The following is a 27,678-nucleotide window of genomic DNA, read 5'->3' as shown; positions in this document are numbered from 1 at the left end:
TAACTTTAAAGACACTTATCATAGTCATCTGTAAATCCGATACTCTAGTTCAATTAAATTCTTACCTTCGCTATTGCTATCGTTAATCTGTCCATATTAAGATAAAACATGTTATTTGTTATCGTGCTGAGATGGTTTTATTTCGCAATGTGTACCTACCTGAAACAGAATTCCTTAGAATCATTGGATATATCTATTGGGCTTCTTCGGAAAGACTACCAGGGGTAAACCAAGGGACAGATAAAAAATGTGACACTATTTACTACCACTCTGAAGTAAAAATAATTCATTTTTAGATACAGGTACAACCAATTATGGTTGTATAATCGTGGCAATGAATTGACACTTTTCTTTATAATATACATTTTCTCCAGTAATACTACATAATCCACCTTATCTCTTTATTTTTTAAAAAGAAAATTACAGAAATGTAATGTGAGATAGTAATATCCCATGACATAATTTTTGTAGACTTGGTGTACAGACTGTTCCATAACAGGTGTCAAAAAATTTATGAAGAATTTGAAATTCTCAAATAAGATGAACTGAGCATCTAAAATGCGCCAGAAATGTGTCTGACTTGAGACTCATTCTACTGTCAGTATGCACTAGCCAATTCAGGTGCAGAGATCAGTAGAATAAGACTCAAAGTCAGACAAGTTTCACTTCTTCACTTCAGGCATCTCTAAAACCTCTCAATAATTCCATAGACTATCCCATAGACACAAAAACAGAGAGGATTATTGATAAGAAGGAACGAAAAGGATTCCAGCTAAAGGACTGCAGCCAAATTAAAAAGTAGCAGAAACAGTAGTACCTATTTCGATGAAATATTTTTCGTTTATTCTGAGCAAAGTACAAAACATTTTCAGCTTAAGAATCTAACATTATCATCCGTGAATTTGTCGTGAGACTCGCGCCAAGACGGTGGCGGGATTCAATAGCAAATAGACGCTCGATTATCGCGGTATAACTTAAAATAATTTAATTAAGGCAACTCTGTTCATTTACTCTACACATTAGTCTCTCTCGAATATATTACTATTCACCACCCAGTAATTGTAAAGCTTATATTCTGCCATATACGCCGACTGGTAATAATACACTTACACTCTTGTTTCGCTATTACGCCTGTAATGGACTTCGCCTGAAGAAACTCGAGATTGTGGATACCAAGCTACCCCGACTAGACAAGCAAGCAATCGAATTTTAAGCAAAAATGCATCCGTAATTACATTACGCGTTATTTACATACTCCCACGATCCTCCCCCGCAAGTTTCGCTGTCCTCCTCGCAATGAACAAACTCTAAGCTGTCTTAAGGGCCTATTGTAATAAGGAACCAGTGTTTACGAACCTTCAGCGACACTCTTCTCTAAAAAGTGGTAAGGCTTACGACACACGCCGTTCATTTAAAAAACAAATGAACATCAACAATAATTAGGGATAAAGTGATAATATTAATGTGTGTGAATATTATAAATGAATATTATGAATGAAGGTTATTGCTCTTAAATATTGACACGGTCATGTGCAAACGCTCACGCCATTCCCATTTCAATGCCACGTCTTTTCGCGCAGCATCGAAATATTTCTATTACGATATCCAAGTGAAGCAGAAAATTTGCATGCGCTCTGCCATCACAGAGCAGTCTCTAACGTGGGAGCACTAGGGCTGCGCGCAACATTCTGCGTTGCACTGTTCTGAGGGGACACCGACCTCGCTCTGAGCACTTGCCTCACGTAAGTGGTATGGCTCTGATTACCGCTCGTCGGTGTGCTAGCTAAGAACTGTGCTCTGGCCAGCTGATTGCTGATCCTTCTCGACTCGAACGCGTTTATTGCTTGCTGACAGGAAGGCGTGAGCTGTGAACAGGTGGGCGAATACTGAATCGTCGGTGAGACGATGTTGCTTTGAGAGGAGTCTGGAACGCTTGGAGTTGGCGATGGACTCTGGGCAGGACCATTCTGCGCGAGGCGACTGTGATTGGTAATTGCAGGGTGATTCTCTGTGCTCGATTCTTGCGTTTGGATATTTCTACTGGGTACTTCAGCCTCTCTGGTAGCCTTCACTTCAGAGGAGGCTTCGTTATTCAATAGCCTATTAATACACGGATCTGAAGCCTCGTTTCCCATTTTCGATGAGTCGTTGCACAGATCTAGCTGCCTCCTCGCGTTCAGTCTTGATATAGGGGAAGTGTTCTCTGGGGAAGGCTTCATGGCTTTCTCCTCTGCCGCTGTGTCTTCGATTATAGTAGACGATAAGATATCTGTTCGTGGCGTGTGAAACCTCCATACTGATCGGGGACTTAAAACTTTGGCTAAGGGTATCGTCTGTTGAATAGTTGGCGAAGACTGCTGCTGTTGACACTGTTGACGAGATAGTTTCAACTGCTCGGCTGCTGAGAGTCTGGTGGGGCCAGTTTTCACGCTTTGCTGGAGCAGCAGGCGCTTGAAGTCTAGGCGGGAGGTGGTTGGTGATGGCGCTTGGACGTTCTGCGTTACCTGCAATTCAAAATTGTGTTGTATTTAAGTGAAGAAAATCGTAGCGACGTCATCTGTCTTTTAAAATAAAGGGAAAGGTTCAGACTATAAGCTACTGTAAACCGTATTTCCGGAAAAAAATGTGGCCAGTCTGTGTACTACGCGAAATTTGGCAATTTTCAATATGATAAACTGCAAAGTTTGACGGAATGTACAGCACTGGTAAAATTTTTTTGAGGGATACGATTTCCAGTAGCATAAGCTTCGAACCTTCCACTTTAATTTAAAAAAAAGATGAGGTCGCTGCGATTTTTTTTCGCAAAGTTACAGCTCTTTAAAGTAACCCTTGCATTTTTGCCATTTATTGGCACTACCCGATGTACTGTAAAAGTGCAGGGGTTCCTTTAAAGTTCTGTAATTTTGCCAAAAAAAATCGCATCGACCTCATCTTTTTTTTAAAATAAAGGGGAAGGTTCAAACTATAAGCTACTGGAAACCATATCCTCGAAAAAAATTTTAAGAAGCCTGTGTATCTCGTCAAACTTTGCAGATTTCAGGCTTTAATTTAAAAAAGAAGCCATCGTCCCACTAATCATGATCCTTAATTTTCCTCTTATTTTGGCATACAGAGTCGCTCCTCAAAGTTCCTAACACCTATTATCTAACACTCTCTAGTCTAAAAACTATTCATGAAGAATATTTTTATAGTATACATACCACAGGAACTTTCAGCGTTTCCGAGCTCCAACTATTCCTATTTCCAGGCGCAATCTTCGTCAACGAGTTCGTCGATCCATACGGAGACAAGTTCTCGCTATCATCCTTGATATTTAACCTTCTCTTCGACTTATGGATAGCAGCGAACAGTTCTTCATTGGACATCGTGCTCTTGGTCGGAGAGAGGATCAGATTCGTCGGGGTGCTTCTGCCCGACGAGGTTTGGACGGGGGTGCTCCTCCCAGAATTCGGCACCGATGACGAGCAGTTGTTGTTGGCAGTCAGAGCCAACCTTTCGGCAACAGTTGGCATAGTACGTCCAGTCGGGGTAACCTGCTTCAAGCTATTGCCGTAGCTGTGCCTGATTGGGGAAATTGGATTGTGCTTTAAAGCGTCAGCACTAGGAGACTTCATAACGGGATCACTAACAGGCGAGGACGCGAAAAATCGATAGCCAAGCGCTGCCAGGCCTGATGGTGTTGCGAATCTGAAAGAAAGTTTCACGTTCTAGAGTCAGTTTTTCCATTACTAGTATATTATTCATTAGTATTAATTGAATTTCTTGAAATCCAGAAATACAGTCACCAAAATGCTAATCACGTCCGCTCTCGTTAGAACCTAAACCCTCACCTGTTTCTGACATCCACAATCGGCGGTTGGTGCTGATTCTGCATCAGCCTGTTCTCCACGTCGAACTTCTCCGAGTTCCTCCTGTTCAGCTCTGCCTGAGAGCCAAATCGACTGGAATCCTGTTCCACGATCGCTCTTTGGCCATGTCTAGCAAGCATGTGCATAGCACTCAAGGAGCCACGTCCAAGCCCCCTCGTAATGTCTGGAGTTACGCTACGGGGTGGTTCGACATCCCTCTGTGGCCTTCTGGACGGCAGGGTATAAAAGTGCTGGCTATTATCTTTCGCGGGTCCATAGAACTGCTGGTTCCTCGCATTGTGCATGTGCACGATCTGACGCTGGTAGCTGGGCACTTTGTTCTGCTCGATGAATTTATTGTTATTGTTGTAGAGATTCTGTCGAGGATCATGGGTGTAGATTTTCTGAGGGTAGGGGCCCTGTTGACCGAAGCTTTGCTGCTTCTCGCATTGCGTTTTTATCTTCTCGGTGCTTTGAGAATCTTTCAGGATCTCTTGGATTTTGTGGTCTTTCTGGCATTCCTCGGGCTTGGGGGGTGAAATGTAAGGCGGTGGTTGGACTATTCCATGGGGAGGCACTGAGTCTATTGCCAGTACGGTGTTTTCTGCAACAGAATAATTAATCATTGCACTTTTGTGGATTTCGCGCTGTTTAATTGAATCTCAATTTTCCATTGATCTCAATCGTCTAACAATTAATTTGAGAAGGTTTGCAAGCTATAGAAGGTTTATTTTCTTAGTGTTACACTGATGCACTATGTCACTAATACAAGCAATTACTGTTGAGAAATATCGACAGTTCTATTTCAGGGGAACAAGTGAATGGCTAATTCCTTCATCAATGTTCTCATATGTAGATATATATTACGTCTCTAATATTGTTAATAAATGAAGTCATAAATTCTAAGAATATTTCTTTAAAAAGTCTATAAGTAACATGTTAAATAATTCACTAGCAGTGTCATTGGTGATAAAGTGACAGCAAAGCAAGCACGATACAAGGGAAATGCAGATGCAAGCATGCAATGAAAGTGCAACGAGGAAACTACAGTTCATGGATGCATCGTTCAAGTCCGATACGGAACGTTTGACAATTTGCAACAAGTTCTTAAGAAATGACTCACATTTTGCGTAAGAATAAGTATATTATTTAAAATAAGAAAGATTCAGTATCGGACTATTGTACTTGATTGGTAAAGTTAAGAACAAAATGTACTCACCAGGGATGAACTATGGAACTAAGACATGTATGTGAGCTACTAGCGAGGGGTGCCACACGCTGTGCATTTTTTTCTCTAAAACTAGTATGCGTATGTACACAGAATGATGTGCACGAAAACAAATGAAGAATCAAGAAATGTAAATATAAACAGGAAAACATAAAATGGTATGGTGCTGATATAGATCGAAAACAAACAGTGACTATAATAGGACAAAATTAAGAGCATGAGAAATAAACAAAAAATAGTGGTCAATCGGATTAGAACACGTCAATAGCCTCTTGATTTTCTCCCAATTATAGTACTCAAACATGAACACATAGGGCTGGGCTTATTCAAACAAACTTGCTAGTCCAATATTTGACAGATTTCTTTTTTCATACACTAGATAAATATTAATACTCAAAGCAAGTATTACCCTCGTTAACTGTTCGCCAATGGCGATCACTTCACGAAGGCAGCCCCACTCGTCCCAGCCCTACTCAAAAAAATGAAGGATGGGCGATAAACAATGAGAAACAGGTGAAACGAAACAGACCAGAGCAAATAACAAAATACTCGTGATTTCCATTGACAAATGACATCTATTCACATACATTCCTCGTAAAGTTTAGCGACTTCGTTCGTCGATATGTACATTCGAGATTGCAAGATGCTCGTCGTTAATCAGATACAAAAAAAAAGGAGGGAGGGAAATATATACAATTATAAACATACAGTGCACACAAGTAAGGAGTAGCTCTTATACATAAACACATACGTATATACACATACGGTACAAAATGCTGCATGCTCCCCCACCCAGGTTGCAAGTAGGTCTCTAGATATTAGTCGCAAGCTGATTAATTCTTGCTGTAGCAAAAGAGACATGGAAAAAATGTGGTGCACGATGAAATATCAGGCCATGTCGTTACGTGACTGTGTTCACCCGCCATGTAGATACGCGTTTAAGCACGACCATTAAGAGTTCGCTCGCGGTCGTTCAGCGAATCAGTGATCAATTTAAATTAATCGAGGAATCACTTCCGAGAGTGACTGCGTTCGAATGATATGTTGGAAAATTTCGACGAACCATTCAGGGATAAATAATCGCGTAACGCGATAGCGGGTGAAAGACCGATTGCAACGATGAATCCTCTAGGAATGTTCAAAGTTAGTCCTTGTTAGTGGCTAAACGCTACTTACAACGAGGGGCGAGCACGCATCGAACTAACATGCGACACGGCAAGTCGAGGCACATTTACGTCTTCGCCATGATCGATCTCTTTTTTTTTAAATATCTATCGATGTACATGGCTTACAATTCATTCTAGATAATAATAGGCATTACATGACAAGATGAGAGAATGGAACATTTTTTTCGACAGAAGCAGATGCCTTGACGGAGCCAAATTTTTTGCCAATTTCTAATTGTAACACTTTTCAGATGAGAAACTTGTAGAATTAAACTTAGAGTCAAGGTGTAACTGCAATTGTTGTACAGTTTTCTTTTATTTGGTCTTGACTATCTTTAATACTAATCAAGCATTACATTGAGGACAAATTTTGACAGAGAAATCATTCTAAACTGACTTCATTTACTTATACCTTGAATTATTCAGTATCTTCAATTGATAGAAATATTTGAATAATTTAGCTATTTACAGAATTGGACGGAATGGTATTTTTTATATCAGTGGCTACAATGATCAAGTGACAATATATTTAATGTTCATTTCCTTAGCGCACTTGATATTTTCAGATCGATTTTCGTGCCGAGAGTCGAAGCCTGTAATTATCTTCAGCGAATCGCGTAACTCGATCAGTGCATATTACTCTCTCGAGGGAAACGATAATTATATTTCTTACGTTTATTGCATTCTGAAATGATGAGATGGAAACAAGGAAAGAGTAGAAATATTCCTTGAAATCGTTTCGCAATAGCGTTTCCGGCGATAGAGTCGAACAATTCATTTTCTTCATTCGAATTCCTAGACACATCGCTATGTTTCTTCAATAGCATCGTACTATCATCAAGAACGTGATATCATTCATGAATCATAGTTACTTTAAACCTATATATTGCATATTTCACATTTGACTTTGCTACTTGGCAGCTGGAGGCAGTGTTATCGTAAATCTTTTGTTCGTTTGTGTGTCATCGCACCAAATATAATGTTTTTGCTGATAATCGGCTGACAATTTGAGCAAGTTTATGAAGCCAAGTTTAATGGCTTGGTAAAATACTTAATATTAAAGTCGTCCTTTGTAAATGAGCCTACAGTGAGAAATCATTGCTATATGTGACATAATCGTTCTTCTTATTTCACTTCTACTGATCATGAAAAGATGAATCTCTCTGTAATTTGCTTATCTTCTATTTTTCTCACGTGTTTAGTAATTATGAGAAGAATTTTGGGGATGAATAATATGAACACCCTATACACAAAAAGATACATTCACACATGCACAGTAACATACACATTCGATTATGAAGTGATAGAAGTATGTACTACGATTGGCGATCCTTCTACTGTAACAGTACGTGATCTGTGTTATCACTTGTGACGCAACTGGGAGTGTGATCAACTATCCTGTGACCAAAAACTAGAAGAATACTAAATAAATAATCACTACAAATAATCATTGAAGTCATTGCTTAATTGATAGTATTATCTAATTAATTCTTATTATCTGAAAAAAAGCCTCGATGGCAAAAATTTTGGAAGCCTCCAGATAAGGCGTGAAATTTCATTCAATTAACGAAAACACGAGAGAAGATAGAAAGCGTAAACAATGCATGTTAATGTTCACAACCTTTGACATCTTGCAATACAGTCAAGTTACTGCTGAGAATAAATACGTCAAAATAAATATGAGAATGTATTAGCTCGTGAGTGACGATAAATGTTCATGACGGCGATAAAAAGTGAAGAAAAGTAAACGTGACTTTCTTCGACGAATCGAAAATTGTTTTCCACTTCAGTGCAAGATAAAAAGTATATTTAAGAAAATTGGTCGTTTCCAACAGTTTTTTAAATAGGTATGACGGTGCATTGCATAAGTAACGTTTGCATAATAAAAGTTTATAACACGCGACATACGACTGATAATCATTCATTTGAAAGTTATTTACAAGTTGTCTAAAAAGGAAGTTTCATGTAAGTAATGCACATAAAGATTGCCATCAATTGCCTAATAGATACTATTTCTGTGTCTAAATATGAGATAAATGATTAATACTTGGGAGGTCAAAAGTTACGTGCAGCAAGTGGAGTCCATGGGTCATCTGATTCACAAAAGTTGTGATTAGTTCTTTTATATTAATATGTCTACAGGACTTCACAATACTCATTTCCTAAAATATGCACATGTCTATGTATATAATTCTTTGTATAATTCTTTGTGTTTCGTTTCGCTATCTAAGTGCACGTGCATGTGACAGCTGCTGTCAAATAGTGTTTACCTAAACATAAACTGGGGGGAATCGACGTATTTCTCACTTGCCTCGAAGCTATTTGGATAAAAAGCTATTTACTACTTAGGATTAATCACGAGTTAACTTTTCCACATTATTAGTAAACACTTCTCATAATAATACTGAAAAAAAACACTGTCAACAACTTTCTGCGCTGCATCACTATCTCTTTGAAACAAATGTGAGAAAAATCGACAATTTACTTACTTAAACTAAAAAAGATATCCTTGGCTCACTTTCCGATCAGTTACAAAAATCAATACTGAAAATGAATCTGCGTTTAAAATATTATCAAAGCAACAGCTCTAGCAATTCTCTGGACAAACACCCCCACACAATGCTTGCACTTTCGTTTACAAAACAAAAAAAAAAAAAAAAACAGAAACAAAAAGACGCACTTCTGAAACCAAGCATTAAAAAGTCAACAACGAACGCATATATCCCCCAGAAAAAGTTGCACAAACAAATCCAGCGAGTCGATTCGCAGCGAATCTCGATCCTCCAAGCGAAACGAATGAGGAAGAACAAGTAACTTTGATTAATCGCGGGACGAAGCAGTGGGCGTACACTGTTAAGAAAGAAAAACATTTCCTTGACTTACGGTGTCGTCTGGTCGCTATAAAAAGAAGATGCCTCGCCAACATGTTGGAATGCAGCTGTAGCCAGTGGCCGACTGTCAAACCGCGAATACCACGCTCAGAACCGAATGTCTCTGGCTATCGAAGCTGGCGACTGCCTGTCTAGCGACAAGGTTTCCTCTTCGCTGGTAGACTGATACTGGCTTATCATTGCCCCTCACTAAAAACGCGAATTTGTCGCCCCCGATTCGTGGAACTCATCCACGCGTGAAGATCTAACAAGTTCCTGATGCGCGTGCAACTGTCCACGTTTGCATAGGAGTCGGTAGAACAGGGAGTGGGCGTTCATTGATGAGTTATAGAATAGCTCGAGGCAGATTTTATGGAACCAGTGTTTAGCAGTTTAGCTTCACGTGAATCCTTTTTGTTAGCGAATTCCTTCACTGACAGAACAGTATCTACGAAAGATTACGTCGGCCAGTCCAATTCACCACTGTTCGATCTAGTTGAAAATTGGCTTGCAGAGCGACGAATTGAAGGGAGAAAGATCGAGGAACTTGAGATGCCACTTGACCGAGGTGTCGAGTGTTCTTAGACTGTAAAGTTATGCAGATCGAAGTGAACTGAGGGCAGCGGCATTCGCTCGAAAGTATTTCAATCCTCCGCAAGTAGGAGGGAATTTTGCTTATCTGGATTTGGAATTATCGGTCGGGATAAACATCACGTCTGATGCAACTTCGTTGGTTATTGAGCCAGCGGCTAATGACGCTGATAAGGGTTAACAAAGTGAAGCTTCATTGGGGGCTCCCTGGAGTTTTCCAGCTTTATCGTATTTGGCCCCCGCTCCTGACTATTGGCATCCCGTTCGCTACGCCCAGAGATTTCCTATTTACTCTTCAGCGCCGATATAATTGCTCCTCGTGACGCCACGTGACAAAGGATCAGCAAGTGTCAATGACACAGGCGACTAAAGAGAGGAAAAAATGTGTGAATGAAAGAGTAATTGCTAAATTAATAAGAAATGATGGCTATACAAGGTGCCTTACGTTATGTTATGTATAAAATTAGGCAGTGTTAAATCGAATGGCGTAATTCCTAATCCATTGAGATAACTTAATTATACTCAAAAATTGCTTTCATCTGAACGAAAACTTCGCGAGACAATATTAAATAAGGGTTATTTAACATGATTCACTGTCCAGCTTTAATTAATGAGTTCTGAAATTTGATATATTTATCTTCTATTTTTCTTTTTTGCATAAGTTGTGCTGGTTAACAAATACTATGTAATCCGTGCGATTTGGACTTCACGGAAATTTGTGGTCATAATCTAGGAACAATAATGAACAGTTCTAATTTCAAAGTAAGTAGTACAAGTAAATAAAAAGGTTCACAATTTTTTTCAAGTACCAAGACAGACGAATTATTTTAACTAAAGAATTGCGATCCTAGAGACCCAGTAAATTCAATAGAAAACACTTTTTTGCCAATCACGAGATCCAATCTGATTAAAAAAATCAGCCTGAAATCTGAGTGGAAAATGAAAATAGGACACCCTGTGTAAAAACGTCCCTGATATCAGAAAAATAAGGGGTCGCGCGTTGACCTTACACAGCACACGTCTGACCAGAGGCGGACTCGAGAGGGGCGAGAAGAGTCTACACGCGACGAAGGGAAGATATATTTTTATTTTCCTGATAGCGCGCAATCTTCCGAGGATATAGGAAAAGAATGGAAAATCTGTCGCGAAGTTAAAGTAAAGAACCAGTGGATGCGTGACAGGCTATTATCTATTAACCTTGCGAAAGGCACGCGTCGCTGAGCCTGCTTCGTTGGGCTTATCGATGAAACTATTGAACTCTGAAATATTCCGTGCTTCATAAAGAGCGAGGAGACAGTCTGCGTTCATCGTTTTGCTGTTTTACGTGGAAGGGTTTGCGGATCTCTCAGCTGGCGCGAAGAAACGAGTCGGTAGATACGGAAAACGTGACCAACTCGCGTTTCATCGTTATCGTGTCTGCGTTAACACGGAAAAACATTATTCGATCTCGTTATCGTGACCGTCGAACGGATCGTTTGCTGCTTGCCCTCATTAATTTCATGCAATGACATTCCGCTATTATTCGTCCACTCCCTTTGCATAATAGCGATACGTCGATAACTCGACATCGATCATTTTTCAGTGGTTGCTATCGTAGTGGTCCTTGATGAGCTCTCTCATCGATTGATCTATTTTCTATTTTTGATCTGCATTTGGAATTATCTCGCGACCGGTTTACGAGTGAAGAGATTGGATAATTTAGGATAATTCTAATCCTCTGCACTTACAACTTTTTAAAACCTAAAAAAATCTTTTTTCTACAAATTTCTTATAATTTTAACCCTTTGCACCTCTATTTTTTTTAAATTTTCTCACACTTAACAAAGAAGTGCAAAGGGCTGAGAAATTGGGGACCCTTACTACCTCAAGTATTTTAAATACCTCATATTTTAAGCAGTGATTCTTCTATGAGATTGAAAGTTACAGAGAGATCATCTTTTCACTAGAATCTTTTCTACAATTACAATTCTCAGTAAAACTATCTCTCAATGAACATTTTACCAAATTTCTGTATCATTACTAGAATACTTGAGAACTCTGACAGGTTCAATGTCCACAGCTCTAGGTCTGGGGCTCTTTGGGACTGTAACAGGCATTGAAGTCGCCACATTCACTTCAAAGTTCAAGTTGCTATTAATTTGCGGCTGTGGACTCGATATAGTTTCAGGGTAATTAATCGTCTCCTTCAATAATTCCTCCTGCAGCTCTTCAGAAGGTGTTCTACAAATTTTAGACGACTTCTCCGCGTTATTAGAGAACTTTTTGATAAACATTATCGGACTGTTCGCCATTCGATAACTCTCGCTCCGTTTCACCTTACGTTCGACTCTATCCTCTTTCACTGCCTCAGATTTCTTTCTCGAGCTGTCACTAACACATGCCTCAGAGCCGTCTGAATCTGCCACAGTGTCCCTGACGCGTTCGTTATCCGCTGACACAGTGGCCAGCGACTTCTCCCCATTCTCTACGTCACTTTCATTATTTCTAGCATCTATAGGGCTCTGACCATCGCACCGATCTATTCTCGTAAGCTTCCTACAAAAATTTGGCGTATCGAGATCCGAAACTAGCAACTTCTTACTCAATTTCGGCGTGCTACCCGTCGGCCTAAGGCTCTTCGGATACAGAGACGATTTTTCAAAGTCCAGCCTTAAATTCGTGGATTTAATGCTCGCTATCGACGCCTCTATTTTATTTACACTATGATTCTCCTGCGCGAGGCCATTGTTAACAAGCTCGGGGGGATGATTCTCGTCCATCGTCCTGTCTATGTACATTTTGTTAACGCAAAGCTTGGGCCTATTATCTGGGACTTTGTTACTCGGGCCCAGCGCCACTGTCCCAGCAGCTCGACAGGTGCTCTTGCTTGAAAGCAATGGACTCCCGTTGCCAGTCAGGGCTGTGCTCGCGTCGTCGTTAAGAGGGTTGACCGCAAATGGTGCTTCTAATCTACCGGCGCAGCCAGTGCAATCACGTTCGTCAGTGCTTGTACCAGAAACCGTCTTACCTTCGTCCTCCTGAACGTTGACGTAAGCCCCGCGAACTTGTCGATGGGGTGTCGTTGGACTCGTGGGTCCCACCACGGTTGTCGGTGTTCGAACGTAATCTGGACTGGCCGCTCGTTCGGGGCTCCTTGCTGCTCTGATAATCAGCTTGCCCAGCTGGGGCGAAGTGGGGGGCGTGGATTTTGTTGCGCTGTCCACGGTGTCTGTTGTCTTCGTCACTGCTCGAATATTGGGTGTTGCACGGTGTAGCAAAGGGGAGGGACTTGGGGATGCTCCTTCCCTCACGAAGGGACCTGGATTTTAATAGGAAATGTATTAGTTGGAGACACTTGGGAATATCATGAAGTAATAGTTTCATGGGGATGATGAGGGTGATTAGAGGATCACTAATTTTGGAGCGAAAAATTGGCGATATTTGAGATGCTGTAACTTTGTGAAAAAAAATCGTAGCGCAACCAGCCTAGTCTCATTCTGAAGGGAAAACCTCTTATTTTGTCATTTCTGTATTGAATTTTGTCGAGAAAATTTTTATAGTCGGCTACAGGCTGAGAAAGAGAAGGTTGTTTTTCAGAAAGTATGTTTTGAATTCAATGGACTCTCCAGAACAGGATAAATTTTTTCTGCGATTTATTCCACAGTAGATTTCAAGCCTGAAGCCTTCCCCTTCGAATGAGACCTTAGCGAATGCTCTGCGATTTTTTTTCGCTGAGATATCGCGGTCTGAATGGAAAGTGAGCCGCCGGTCTCGGAATCACTCGATGATCTGCAGCCCGAAAAAGTGACCAATCTTTGAGCTGCTGTAACTTTGTGAAAAAAAATCGCAGGGAGATGAGCCTGGTCTCATTTTATAGATCAAAGCCTCAGCTTTCATATTCCTGAGTTGAACTTGGTCGAAAAAAATTTTCCAATCCGTGACATGCAGAGAGAGAGGGGGTGGTTTTTTCCTAAATCTTTTCCAAATTTAGGCGACTCTTGGGAACTTGATAAATTTTTTTCGCGACAACTTCTGCAGAGACATTAAAGCTGGAACCCTCCTCTCTCGAATGAGACCTTAGCGAATACTCTGCGATTTTTTTTCGCTGAGTTATCGCGATCCGAGTGAAAAGTGAGCCGCCAGCCTCGGAATCACGCAGTGATCCAGAGCCCAAAAAAGTAGCCAATCTTTGAGCTGCTGTATCTCCGTCAAAAAAAATCGCAGGAAGATGAGCCTTGTCTCATTCTAAAGGGCAAAGCCCCTACTTTAACATGCCTGAGTTGAACTTGGTCGGAAAAAATTCTCCACTCCGCGACATGCCGAGAAAGGGAGGGTAGTTCTTCTCTAAATATTTTTCAACTTCTGACTACTCTCAGGAACTTGATAAATTTTTTTTGCGATATTTTTTAGGGGAATATTAAAGCTGAGTCTCTCTCCTTTCGAATGGGTCCTTAGCGAGCGCTCTACGATTTTTTTTCGCCAAGTTATCGCGCTCTGAATGAAAACACCTTGCGTTACTCTAATGCTCAAAGATCAATTTTCATTCAGAGCACAATTACTCGACGAAAAAAAATCGCAGAGCATTCGCTAAGGTCTCATTCGAAAGGGGAGGATTCAGACTACAAATCTACTGTAGAATCAATCCTGAAAAAAATTCATTCAGTTCTGCAGAGTCGTCTGAATTCGAAGAAGATCCGTAAAAAACCATCCCCTCTTTCTTTGCCTGTAGTCGAGTAAAACATTTTTTTCAGAAAAATTGAATGCAGGTATGAAAAAGTAGAGGCTTTGCCCTTTAACATAAGTTCAAGCTCACCTCTATACGATTTTTGTTCGCAAAGTTACAGGAGTTCAAATATCGACAATTTTTCAACCCAAAATCAGCGACCCTTTAACTTCTCTGCGAATTATAGTTCGTGTAATTTAATGAAAATTTACGCCTATACTATACAGAAGCAAACGTGCAACACTCACAACCAGTAACTACAATATTTTCTTCTCATTCACTGCAACTGACAAAAAATCCATATCGAAAAAGTACACAAACCTGGATTGAACGTCGTATGTGCTCCTTTCCTCCTCTTCAAGCTATCAGACGAGTAAACAACCTTCCCCTCAGAATCCAGCGTGACTCTGGCACCCTGCCTCTTCCTCTCCAAAGAAGAATCCGGCTTCTTCGGTAATTCACTCAGACTAACATACTCTGCATCCTTCTTAAAGATCTCGGAGTTGGCATAGGTAAGAGGAGACCGAACGACACCTGTGCTCGAAGAAGAACCTGACTCTTGGCGTTTGTCATTATTGTTCCTCACGTCGGCTATGGTGACATAGTCGCCGGAGTCTATGTTCCCCTGATCCTGGACTGCGTTCTTCGACACGTGCTTCCTACCCGGAAGTACGCCGCGAAGTTTGCCTAGAACTCCACTGAGTGGGCTGATCTTGGTCGACGCCTGTCCAACCATCGCCTTGTCATTCGTAGGGGATGGTAACACTTGAACTGTTGCGTAGAGGTTCTTGTCTTGCCCATTGATCACTTCCATTTTCGAGGTCCCCACGGTGGCAGACATGAGCACTGATCCTCCAGTTTGTAGGTCAGGCTTTCTACTCTCGGTCTTCTTAATCGTTTGGTCGGACTCACTTGTAAGCTCATCGTCAGAACCTGGAGGCGTGATCACGCACATGGACGGTATACGACTGGTGTTGATCGCAGTTTTAGAGCGGATTCTTTCGATCCTCTCACAGCCCTCGAGGTCGCTGGATTCGGAGTACTCGAACTCTGAGCAGGACCTTCCTGTGCAGGCTGGACTCGAGGCTGACTCCACGGGGGAGGAGGAGGTGTTGTGGCCACTGTCTGGGGACTCGCCACCGTTCTGGTTTTGACCGTGTACCTGGTGAAGAAGAAAGAATATGTATTAGTTAATTAGAAAAATGTCAGAAAAATTTATGGAATAAGTCGGCACTTAAATTGAACTTAAAGTTAGGTTTAAAAGTTTGCGATTTTAACAGTGACTTACAGCAGACTTTATCAGCTTATACCATAGGTACAGCTAGGAATTAATTATCAGATTGCCCCATGAGTTCTTAATAATTTGAGCATGCAAATTATGAAAAGGCCTGGGACACCCTAATACTATCTAACTAAAGTGATTTATTTTTACCATAGCAACAACTGTGAGGCTAGACTTCCGTTCTGGCGGCGGTGGAGCCATGAGAGCAGTGCAGACAGTACCCGCAGAGCTCGTCGTTGTCGAAGTGGATCCCCTTCCAAAAAGTTCGTACTCATTCTCGACAATCGGCGAGGTGGGATCAGAGCTGATGTCATTAGACCTTGTAAGTGGGCTCTGAGGGACTGGGTCCTCCTCCCTCAAAGTTTTTAATCCAGAGTCCACGTGGAAGGAGGTGTAATATCCTTCCGTGTCGCAGGAATACACAGAGGATGTCTCGCCATCGTCTGAGAAGGGCACCACCGCAACATCTTGGATAATATCTGGCGTTAATGTACCCTCTGATGTCACGGAAGAGGAAGCAGAGGTGTCTCGTCCCTTGAATCGCCTCATGTGGTTCAAGGAGGTTGACGACGTTCCAATGGAAGCTGTCGTTGTGGACCTACGTATCAAATGCTTTTATTATAGTAAATGATAAATGCTTGGTGCAATTGATATCTGATATGCTACACGAATATACAGCAAACTCAATTATCATCAAATTGTAACCGCAACACAGTCGCTAACACTAAATATAATAACATGTAAAACGAACTACCAAAAACTCTAACATATTTTAAGAGAATTTATTCAATATATTATGAAGACTTTTAGTTAAATATATAGAGTGTCCCCAGAAAAATTTATACAACTTTTTACTAACTACAGTGCTATATAAATATTAATGTGTGTACGATGCCTAAGATTAAGCCATCTTACAGCCATTTCAAGCTTCTTACTAGAGAATCTATTCACACTAATCTAATCAACACTATTCTAATTCTCACTGTTACACTCTTCCAATTCCCACTACTCTAACTCAATAAAATTGAACATCTCAGTAAAAAATAAAAAATAAAATAAATGTTAGTCTTCATATTGCAACATACCACAACTGTAAATATTATGTTGCAAGATGTACTACTATAAACGACACTCGTTCGACTATTTATCCTCACTTGAGAGAGCCTCGATTTTCGAGTAACCTTTGACCCTCGAACCCTTCAACACCCATACCTTGGCTGATGCGTGGTGGTCGTGGTTTCGCTTCCAATACTTGCTCGCCCGCTTTCGGAGGATGCACTCCAGTTTCCAGAGCTCGAGTGCGGCGGATCGTCCCGGCTGCTTCCTTTCCGTCTTTCTCTCCTTTGGGCCGCGCTTTCGCGCAATTTCACGCTCGGCTGTCTTTCTGTACCCGGGACAGATACCGGTATGCTGGAAGTGCTTTTCCCGCTCGAGCTCGACGAGCTTGGCTTCCTTTCGTGAGACTTGTCCTTTCTGCGCCTGGTTGTTACCGTTTCGTAAATATTTGTTTCTTCCGGCGACCTTGACTGACCTTGATCCTGCTCTGACCTCTCTGTGTTCGAAGCCGATTCCTGCTGGTCCTGCTGCTGACTCGACTTCGGGCTAATCAGTTTCAGTCGAGACATGCCCCACGCCTTCAACGTGTTGAAGTGGGACTTCTTCTCTGTTGGGGACTCCTTCTTCGAGGAGCCGAGGATGTCTGTGCTCGCTGATCGATGGGCTCTAGATGCTATGTTCGACATCGTTTCTTCTGCCTCTTCGCCAGTCGTTTCTCTGGAAATTGTAGGGGGAATACTGTACATTTTTTCTTAGAAACTTCGCGATACAGTTTTACGCTAAATATTCTATAAGGTACTTCTCTATATTTCTGTGAGGAGTTTCCTCGAGGAGTTACTCTTTTTTTAATCTGACGTGTCAGTAAGTGAACGTAATTAAAAAATAATTCTTCAATTTACGTACAAGAGGTTTTTCTTTATAATCGATTTTAGTCTGAAGACACAGAAATATGGAGAAGTGCCCTGTATAAAATTTGCTAAAAAATGTGTTGTTCGTAACTCACCCTCCAATAGCCTGTCGAATCTCCTTCTGATCGGTACCAGCGATCGTGTTTCGTCTCTTTCCTCTTGGCCTCCGTGGCCTCGACCGTCTCTTCACAGCCGTCTCCTGGTTCTCCGGCCCAGACAGCAGAGATCGCCTCCTCATCGACATTCTCTGGAACCCTTTCCCACTGACGTCCACCGCCACGATTTCTGCTGGGAATCTGCAACACGAATAGAACGTTTCTCTCACCATCTCATTCGGCACTAAAACGCAGCCCATCTAGAAATTCGGTTCCGCGGAATACCGCAGAATTAGAGAAGAATTCTCTAAAACCCTTAGGATTCCCGAGAATTCCATGGCAAAAGGTATCGCGAGAGCCCATCGAGATTGGCATCCTCGGTGATTAAACGAAAGAGCTTAAAATTAAAATTGACGATGCGGCAGAACGATAAAAGTGCAGTCGTTTGTGTCCATTATCTTTACGGTGGCATAAATTTCCCCTTACTTGAGAGCGATAGCTTGAACCTGTTCCTCGGGGCTGGGAAGCTTGTGATCGACGGCGTCGTCGTCTGTTGTATCGCCGAGGATCCTGGACATGCAATCGGGCGGTACAGTAACGTCCCCGAGCGCCTCTGTGGATGTCCATCTTCGCAGATCCTCGATAGCAGCCGGCTGTAACGACGAATTATACGTGAAATAAAGTTACCGACTTCCTTCTACTCGATTCTAGGCGGGATTATGGGGGGCACTGCTACATTGCTTCTGTTTCAAAGAAACTTGATGCTGCGGCGAAAAGCAACCGACGTGTTTTACGCACTACGACGTTGCGTGGGCACGACCATTGTCGGATGTCACCTCGTGACCAAGCGGGTTTCACGCACAGAATACGGAACGGATTGTATTACGCTCTGGTCCCTTTCTATCTGCGCTCCTTGCGAACGAGGTGAAAACAGATCGACTGTTTTAATGTGCATAGTCTTAATCTACTTTCGAGATTTATTAATTTACCATTTTAGTGCCAAGGTACCAGCTTACTTATAAATAATAGGACACACCGCTAAAACTACCAAGGTGCTTACTTTAAAACTCTTCTAATTTCGAACTCTTTGACTGTCAAATGTGTGAAGAAAATTCCACTATCTTTTGGTCAGTATCCTCTGGAAGAGGGAACAATTTCGTTCACCAATAACAGCAAGTATGATGAATGCAGAATTCTTTTTTAATGCATGAAAGATAGTCAAATACTGTCTTGGCAATTTTCTCTACACTTGTGGCTAGTGGCTTGGCATAAAAACAGGCTAATAAGTCTTCTAATTTAATATTCAGCAATACATAAATATGTGATGACAAGTCACCATAACTTCCTTGAATGAAAATGAGCTGGTTTCTTTCGGTCGAAAAAGATGAAAGAAAATGAAACCTCAGGCGTTATCTAATGAGTCAGCCTGTCTGACACGCCAGGTGCCCATTCTACTAGATAATTGCTTCATCTGCTCTTACTGTTATTAGCTTTCGTGACACGTAGAGCTATTAGTGGGCTGGATAACACGCGACCTGGCAATTATTTATATAATACAGGATAAATGTACGTGTAACATACAAAACTGATATTAGTAAATATACAATAAGATTAAAACGTGTACTCTCTGATTTCTGTTCTATATAAAGTCTAATAAACTCTGTTCGAAACTCTGCTCTTCAGAATTTCTGACGCGACATGGCAACAGGCATCGGCCAGCCTTCGATTCTCAGAACTGTATTAACGAAGCAGGTTGCCTGAAGGATAGAGGCAAAGGCGATAGAACTATCGCCGCAGGGGTTCCTTCGCTGCGAAGAAATGTGTAACTGACTTTCAACTTGCATCTTCGCCACAAGGACGCCTCTGTCGGATGACTGAGACATGTCTGTATTAAAACTTAAAATGTTGATAATACTGTTACGTATGAAGAGTGATCGAGGACCCATCAAGGACGCGTTTCTTCGCGCTGGATACTCCGTCACGACGTTATATCAGCATTACGTTGATAACTTACACAAGAGAGAAGCAGACGGGTCATCGTTATCTTTCTGTTCTTGTGACGTTCTATCGGTCAAAGAAAGGAATGTCCAAGCGATATGCGAAAAAATTCCATTTCTCTGCTTTGCCAACACGAAAAAAGCAATCTCATGAACGTGTCGCGTGCTACCAGCTAATCTATACCAAATTGCGATTCAATGGTAGATTGAGTGAAAGAAACTATCTGAATTTGTGATAGGAAAAATTTGAGTAAACACAAGATGACTTGAATATTAATAATGAGTAATCTAAGGTTAAAGAACTACATTTCTTTTTTAAATTTAAAGATTTTGAAACTTTGAAAATTTGAAATTTTGAAATTTTGAAATTTTGAAATAGCCCGTAAAAATATTTAAAAATTTAAAATTAGATTTGACCAACCGTTGACGAGATGAAAAGTTAATTTGTCACTATCTGAGTCTTTGCACCAACCACAGTACCTGAAGTGTTGATTTTCTGTTCCTATGCAACTATGATGAAAGTTTTCCTGCTGACTCTTAGGAAATATATTACAGGACGCGGTATAAAAGAGGGTGCGCCGAAATTCTAGCATGGAAAACCTTGAAACGTGGAGGGTTGATTGACTTTCGATAATGGCCGATTGTTAATGGCTGCAGCCGTGCATGCCAGGGTGGAGAACTGTAATACGAGTAGCAAATTTATGGCTCGGCGGCTACGTGGCAATGATTTAAGCGTTTACAAGAGCAATGAAACGATTCCCAATTTCATTTCGTAAAACTGTGTGGAAGTTGCGGCGACGGATGTAAGAGAAAAACGGGGGAATGCTGTTAGCGCGTGGCTTCTAATGGAAATACCGAAACTTATGTTGGCATACGAGAATAAGCGCGCCGAATCCTATTTATGGATGGTATGAGACTTCATAAAATTCGGAATTCGGAAATTCTGTTCTCTAACGAATTGCGAATGCAGCTGAACACGTGACAGTGGTTTCATTTATTACTTTTTTGTAAATAACGGAATAACTAGTCATTTCTTTTTATGCTTGATTAATACTTTAATTTTTAGATTTGTTTTCTTAAGAATTATTAAGTCTGGGTCCTACCTTTTTTCTTCTAATTTGAAATTAAAGTCACTGTTCAGTAATGATATCTAGTAATTAAGAAACAAATGGAAACAAATTCAGAAAAATACTGTCGCGATAATCGCTCGCGATAAGGGTGAATCATGACGTATCATTCGAGTCCTAAACAGTGGATCGTGTGTTATTAAGAGAGGTTGCATTAACGAAACGACAATGCAAGAGAGCGATACGTATCATTATAGAGCAGTTCATGGGACCGACAGGGACCACCCTGTAGGATTTAATGTATCTCCCTGGCTTCCCATGACATCTCCTATTGAACCTGTTTATGCGGTGCAATCCTATCGTAGCCCACCGTTGCTGATGGGATTATGCACCGAGCCCCTACTGATATCAAACTCTCTGGCTGGTTAAATCTGATGCTTTGTTACAACCTTATGGCTACCTTCATTGTCCACGCAGGTGTATTATTGCAAAAAGCAATTGGACATTCTTTTTGAACAAATAGAATAGGAAATAAATAATTAAAGTTCAAAAAGCGAGAGCAATATTTATGAAATCTATATGAGAAAATTATTTTGAAACTCTACTGTTCAGTGCAGTTTAGCGTTCGCGCATACCAACGAGATAACTGTCTGAATGGACGAATCGTTAATCTGATAGGGTTGCACCTTCACGTACGCAGGAATACACTTACGATTCTGGATTCGATGTCGAGGCTCTGGTCCCGTCTTCTCTTGCCAAGGACAGGCGTACAGAGGAACATATCCATGGAGCTGCCATCCCTTCTCAGACTATCCAAACTTCTGACGGCGACTATAGCAGCGGCTTCGTATAATTCCCTCAGAGCTTTCGGCCGAGTGCTTGACGTGAATAAAGCCGTCGATGGTTTGTTAACGATGTGAAAATGCTCTGTCCTCGTCGCGAACGCGCAGATATCTGACTCCGCTGTAACAATTTGAAAAACGAGTTCTTAATAAGTGAATATTTCTACAAATTACATAGATATTACTTTCTTGGCGATTTTAGTCATTTTTTGGGTCACTAATATTTTGGAAAGTATGAGGACACTTATCAGGATTTATGGAACTCATTTTTTCTATGAATCACCTTGCTTTTATTCGACCACTAGGACCACTATGGGAGATTATTCCCATAAAACAATGCGTCTCTATGTGAAAAGCGCCGTTCTGTCGCGATTAGTTTCGTTATGCATTTAATTGCTGACTCTTTGTGGACGCCAAGGCAACGATTTGTGCATTAAAACAATGCCGTGTGTTCCTACGTGTCAGTACAGATTGCGCCCATTATCGCGTGCTCCTTGTTGTTCCTTCCTCTTGTTTTCGTTTTGTTTCGTACAATAACGCCAAGGATTAACCCGTATTGTTTCTGCCACGCGATAGGTCCATTCTCTCATTCAATGAAAAGCACTGTATTGAAGTTCTCCCTCGCATCGCAGTTGGCTCAAAGAGAATACAGATTTTGGAGTCGCAGGGCTGCTGAGTGGGATGAGTGTCTTGTTTAACACTCCAGAAATATTGTTTTTTATTATATGTTTAGTACAGTGGGATTAAAATTGGGAAGTTTAGGTCCCTTTCATTTTGAATTTTATAAAAATTCATGGGAATAGTTTCTGTATGTCTTATAAGAATTTTCTTTGTACAATTTTTTTTATGATTCGTATATGTGTTTTATTTTATCAGCTGTTTTTAATATGACCTTTGGGAGTCCCATGTGAGAGATTGGTGTGAGGTGTGTCGTGCTCGAATTAACCGGAAACATCGAATTAAACATGTCCCCAAAGGAAACGGAGCATGAGTTATGGTCTTTTAATTTCATTGTGACATGTGAGAATGAATTATGGAGTGTAGTAGAAAATTAGTTTGCCATAACGTAACAGTAAATTTTCTATACTTTTAAGAATAATAATGCAATCATATTATGATGTTTCTCATAAACATAGTATCTTCCCGAAAACTAAAAATTCATAGAATTAAGTATTAGAAAATCTTCGAAAAGTACATAAATATTTTTATTTAAACCACTATATTAATCATCACGAGTGCAGGAAACATCAGGATAATATGTCGTACATTCATCTTCTCTCCCAAGGGTTATTTTTTTACTCTTATCACTCTCCATTTCGTTGATCGTCACTCGGGAATGCGACTACTGTTACTTTCAACCGATTCATAAACTTCTCCTTCGATGTTCGCAATTATGGATCGTGACAGTTGCAAAATTCCAGTTGCAGAAACGACGACACGATCGTCCAGTACTTGGCATTAACAGGGCAGACACGGAGCGACGGGGAAACTGGGACAAGTTTCATTAACCATTATCAGCGAGTTTACACACAGTAACTGGACTCTGAAAGATTTCAATGAATTAAAGAGTCCTCTTTACGATTCGTCACGCGGAAGGCGATAACATCGCGCATGTGCTTCAGGCATTCATGTTGGAGTCAACATAATTATATAAACCATTTATTACGAAAATCGCGCAAGTCCATCCTTGAAAAAAATTGAGGAAATTTATATAGAATTTAAAAAGAAAATTTGTACTATCACTTCTATAATGAGCTTCACGATCACCAACACATTTCACCCTTATCCCCTACTAAGAACTCACACACCCATAACGATCTCACAAGAAGAATGACATTCTGAGCATCTCCTTTGAAAGGATGCACTGGCTGCACAAGATTCCTTCACCTCTGTTCACTTTATCCTTCCAAGTCGCGCAAAAGTGCACTTCAGAGCAAGGTATCTTATAAAGCTAGACACTTGCCTCGATAAATGCGCAGGGAATGGCATTAAGCGCGTCACGGTTGTTAGCAAAAGAGGGCCGGGCGATGAGATTTTTTGCAGACGCCAGAAGAGAGCGAGTTACGAGTCAAGGTCGGCTGCACAGGTTGCTCGGTCATGAGACTAGAAATATGACTGGAAATGGCTGTGGATATACCTGCTGGTGATAGTGGTACACGTTGGTAGCCGAGGGTAGACTCTGCCAGAAGATAATGCGCTTCGAGGTCGAGTCAATTTCTACCTAGGAATTCGTGTAGTTGTATGAACTAATTACGGACCATAAACTGACAAAATATCGAGAGGTTCTCCAAGCGTGTAAAGCTTCTTGTATAGTTCGTAACGGGAACTGAGATCGCCTCGAGTATAGGCTGGCGATTATTAAGCAACTGCAACCGAGGATCTCTGATAACAATGGAACTATGCTCCGAGCCACGGCTATGTATCATTATGTTAATGAACTCTGGAACTGACTCCTGCGTTTGGTCTCTATAGAGGAAAATATAACTCTTACGTGAACCAATTTATGCAGAAAAAAGTTACATAGTTCTATTTAAAAACAAAACAGTGCAATTGTATTTTATAACTGCACCCAATGCACTTCTGACAAGAAAATTCAGAATTCTATCCTAACCGAGTGCCTTGACTCACCCTGTACATGATTCCCAATTTCAAATTTTCTATTACTCCTCTTCGTACGAATTGACGTAGGTTCAAGTGTCGAGTTAGTCATATAATCCCACGTGCGATCAGCAGCTACCAGGCAGCCTCAGATTTCAAGGGCGACATTGCAGGATCGCCGATCGACGAATTAAGAGAAGAAAGGAGGCCGAGGAAGGAGCAGGAGAAACGCAGAAGACGTAGGAGTGGAAGGTAGATTTCCGATGGTGAAGAGCTGGTCGACCTGTGGGAGGTCTGCCGCAGCCGATGAGCCTCGGCTATGCAAAGTGGCCCGAAGGGGATCGCGCGCGGCCCTTCAGAGAAGCCGATAGACGGCTCACTAGTTGCGAACGCGGCTCAACCGCTCAAACCAAGATATCAGAAGGCGTGTAATTCATGGTTGCCGCGCGGTGAACACAGAAATTTAATGGTCTAACTGGCAGCACTCGGTCGCTACGCAAAATCGAGCCTTCCACTTCTGCCGCTGGAGAACACTTGCTTTTTACAGTGAACGATAGGTGGATCTCTCGATAGCTGGAAAGGATGACTTAATATCTTAAATCACAAGATCGCTTGGTTCTACACCTAAAATTGGTAAATTGAATAAGTGAGCTGAAGAACAGTACGAATCCAAAAACCATATTTTAAGATATCTAAGCTTAGCATGTAATTCTGTGTGTTTTACATACTTGGACCCCAGAGCTAGAGCACTTATATTAAGTCCACTTCTTCTGTGCGTGACTTAATACACTTTGGCTCTGATTGTGAGTCCTGATCCTAGCTTTAAGAGTACTTGTAACTGGCTAATTTTGGACTTACACTGGTCTTCTCCGTTCTGCTCGCCTCTAAGTAACAAAACTTCAGCAGAAAGTTGGTTACCCAATGCCAAGTCAGACTTCAGAACCCACTCCCAATGCCCTCGAAAATACGAAGAATCGACAGACAGCACAGTACGACATCGCGAGGGTTTCCTCGGCAGGTAAACAACGTGCAGGTTCTGGCCTCTCTGTAATTGCGGGTGAAGTCCCTGTGTGGACCTCGAAGGGAAGTTTCTCAGCGAGTACGTTTCGGAACTCGAGCCCTTTTGTCTGGGACGTTCATTGAAAAAAGAGAATCTAGAAGGAGCGAGCGAGAGAGAAAGAGAGAGAGTGAGGTAAAAGGAGAGGAGAGCAAGGCTGATGAAGTGGGAAAGAGGTAACTTCGCAAACGGTCGAATAAAAGCGACGAGAAGAGAGGTTTGGTGAAAAAGAAGGGACCCAGGAGAAGGGACCGAATGGAGGGGCAAGAAGATAGCGTGTGACGAAGGTAGGAGAAGGACCGAGCCACCTGAAGCGGCTTAACTGAGGCAAGGTAGGGATGTGCGAGAGGCAAGGTGAGGCAGGGAGGAATGCGGTTACGGTAGATCGCGGACCAGTCCTCGTACAGGTCCTGCAAGGCCCGAGAAGGACCACGAAAAACAACGAGAACGAAAACCGCGTTGGCCCCACTGCCGCTCTCTTCAGGGCCTTCGTTTCCGCCATTCATCAGCTTACGACGCTGCTCCGATAAAATTCCATCGTTCTAGAACACCGACCTCTTTACGACTGTTAGAGGAACCAGACGTTTCACCTGATCCCTTTCTAGGCAAACCAACGCCCGTCCTTTCCTTTTCTCTTTTTTTCCTTTCATGACCTTGCCTCCGCCAGACCCACCTCTGAGGAATCTTAATCGTTACTCGACCCGCTGACTTGGCGAGAAAAATGGATTATTTGTGGTTGGGAGAAAAAGTTTGCTTGCGAGGATTGCGAGCGAAGGTCGTGGTCTTTTGTAATGTCAGCCTGTGGCCTAATTTGGGAGGACACTCTTCGAGTTTCTTTTACTTTCGTCAGGTAAATGACCATGTCCCAGTACCTGAACATTAATACTATTTTTATTTCATTTTAAGCTTAAATTCTAATGTAAGTAATGCGCAATAAAAAATAATATACATACTCGGATACTGTGATACCATAGTTCAACTATCGGGGCATGCATTTTCAGTTTTTTGGTGTCCACTTACTGGGACATTTAGTTTAATTTATATGCAAAAGAGAGGGTTAGCTTCTTGCTAGCAAAATAACTATCTTAATAAACTGTGCCAAAATTTTGACGAATTGGAGTCACGGAATACCCTGTCATTCGCTAAAAGAAGGAAAACCAAAGCTTGGCAGACGAAGATCCTATTGGACAGGTATTGCCAAGATTCTGAGAGAGATGAGAGACATTATGAGATACATCTGTAACTCTGACATTCTGATGATTCATTTTCCACCAATATAAATTTGGCTCCCTTCTGAGGCAGGATTTGAGTATAGCTGGATTTTCTTACCGTAGGTAAAAACCATCGCATCTTTCAGGATCAACGTTCATCAAAATAAGCAAGGAGTACGATTACTTGGCAGAATATCACTGCCGTAAGAAAGATAACATATAGCTTCGCGAAAAGTCTGGCAGAGCGACAAATGGTCCACGCATTTCCTGAGTCTCTGCAGGGGAGCAGAGAAAAATTGAATCTTTTATCTTGACAAGACGGAAATCGCATGAAATTTGGAACTGAACTACTGTGCTGTGCCAGTGCTTATAATACTTATAATTGTTGTAGACATTTATCTGGCCTGTCAGACTGTGTCACAGGACAACTTTCTTGAGGATAAAATATATTCTCTAATAGTTATGTTACGATATCAATGAACATGTAGAAATTAGAAACACATGAACGTAGCGATAGGAACAGGATCTGTAGTGGACTAGCTCTGACAGCGTTAAATAGATGCAGGATGTACTTACAGCGGGCAAGCAGCGTGAAAAAGAAACCTCGTTAATGTCAAACAGAAACGAGTCCTTATGCCTTGTAGGAGTATTACGCTGAATTCGTGCAGCCTAGATTTTACGAGGACATTGAGACGAGTTTATTGAGAGTTTAAAACAAATATATGTCTATCACTGTACAGTAAAAACTTCTACTAGTTTTAATTCGTTTAGTTAATGTTTTAAGAACCTGTTCAAGAACAGTAGCACCTTACACAATTTATCTTAAATCTTGATTTCATTTTTCCTCCATTTCTTAGAAATCATTTAGCAAAAATTGTAGTAAGTGCCGCAGATATAATAGTGCCTTACAATTGTTTATTGCGACCCGAAGGAGCCAAACCGTGTAACCATACGAAGCGAGGACGCAGAGACAATAAGGTCCTATCAGATTGTCTGGCTTGGCGGGTTGACATGACTGGAAATCCAAGATCAACTGATAGCATCACAATAGAGTGTGGGGTTAAGAAACACGTAGTACATTCGCAAAAGAGGAGAGAAAAAGAATCCAAACGACACGAGTTGGTAAAAATGATCCTCTACCAAGGACAATTTATTAAAAG

General features: G+C 41.3%; 1 protein-coding gene across 1 annotated transcript in view; it reads right to left on the bottom strand.

Annotated features, from left to right (window-relative positions):
• Positions 1-387: 387 nt before the first annotated feature.
• Gukh (NHS actin remodeling regulator GUK-holder) overlaps positions 388-27,678 on the bottom strand; it is a 75,473-nt gene continuing 48,182 nt past the window's right edge. Inside the window, exons 2-11 of the mRNA XM_076392261.1 lie at positions 21,523-21,773; positions 18,233-18,399; positions 17,747-17,947; positions 16,900-17,460; positions 15,838-16,285; positions 14,727-15,567; positions 12,711-13,001; positions 3,831-4,452; positions 3,201-3,687; positions 388-2,504 (exon numbers count right to left, since the gene is read on the bottom strand). Coding sequence (XP_076248376.1) covers positions 1,641-2,504; positions 3,201-3,687; positions 3,831-4,452; positions 12,711-13,001; positions 14,727-15,567; positions 15,838-16,285; positions 16,900-17,460; positions 17,747-17,947; positions 18,233-18,399; positions 21,523-21,773 — 4,733 coding nt within the window. The 3' untranslated portion in view covers positions 388-1,640. The remainder of the gene's footprint in view (positions 2,505-3,200; positions 3,688-3,830; positions 4,453-12,710; positions 13,002-14,726; positions 15,568-15,837; positions 16,286-16,899; positions 17,461-17,746; positions 17,948-18,232; positions 18,400-21,522; positions 21,774-27,678) is intronic.

The sequence above is a fragment of the Calliopsis andreniformis genome, chromosome 2, assembly GCF_051401765.1.
Source record: "Calliopsis andreniformis isolate RMS-2024a chromosome 2, iyCalAndr_principal, whole genome shotgun sequence".
In the NCBI taxonomy this organism is placed as follows: domain Eukaryota; kingdom Metazoa; phylum Arthropoda; class Insecta; order Hymenoptera; family Andrenidae; genus Calliopsis; species Calliopsis andreniformis.
Note: the sequence above shows the minus strand (reverse complement) of the source record. Positions and strands in the feature narration are given on the sequence as shown.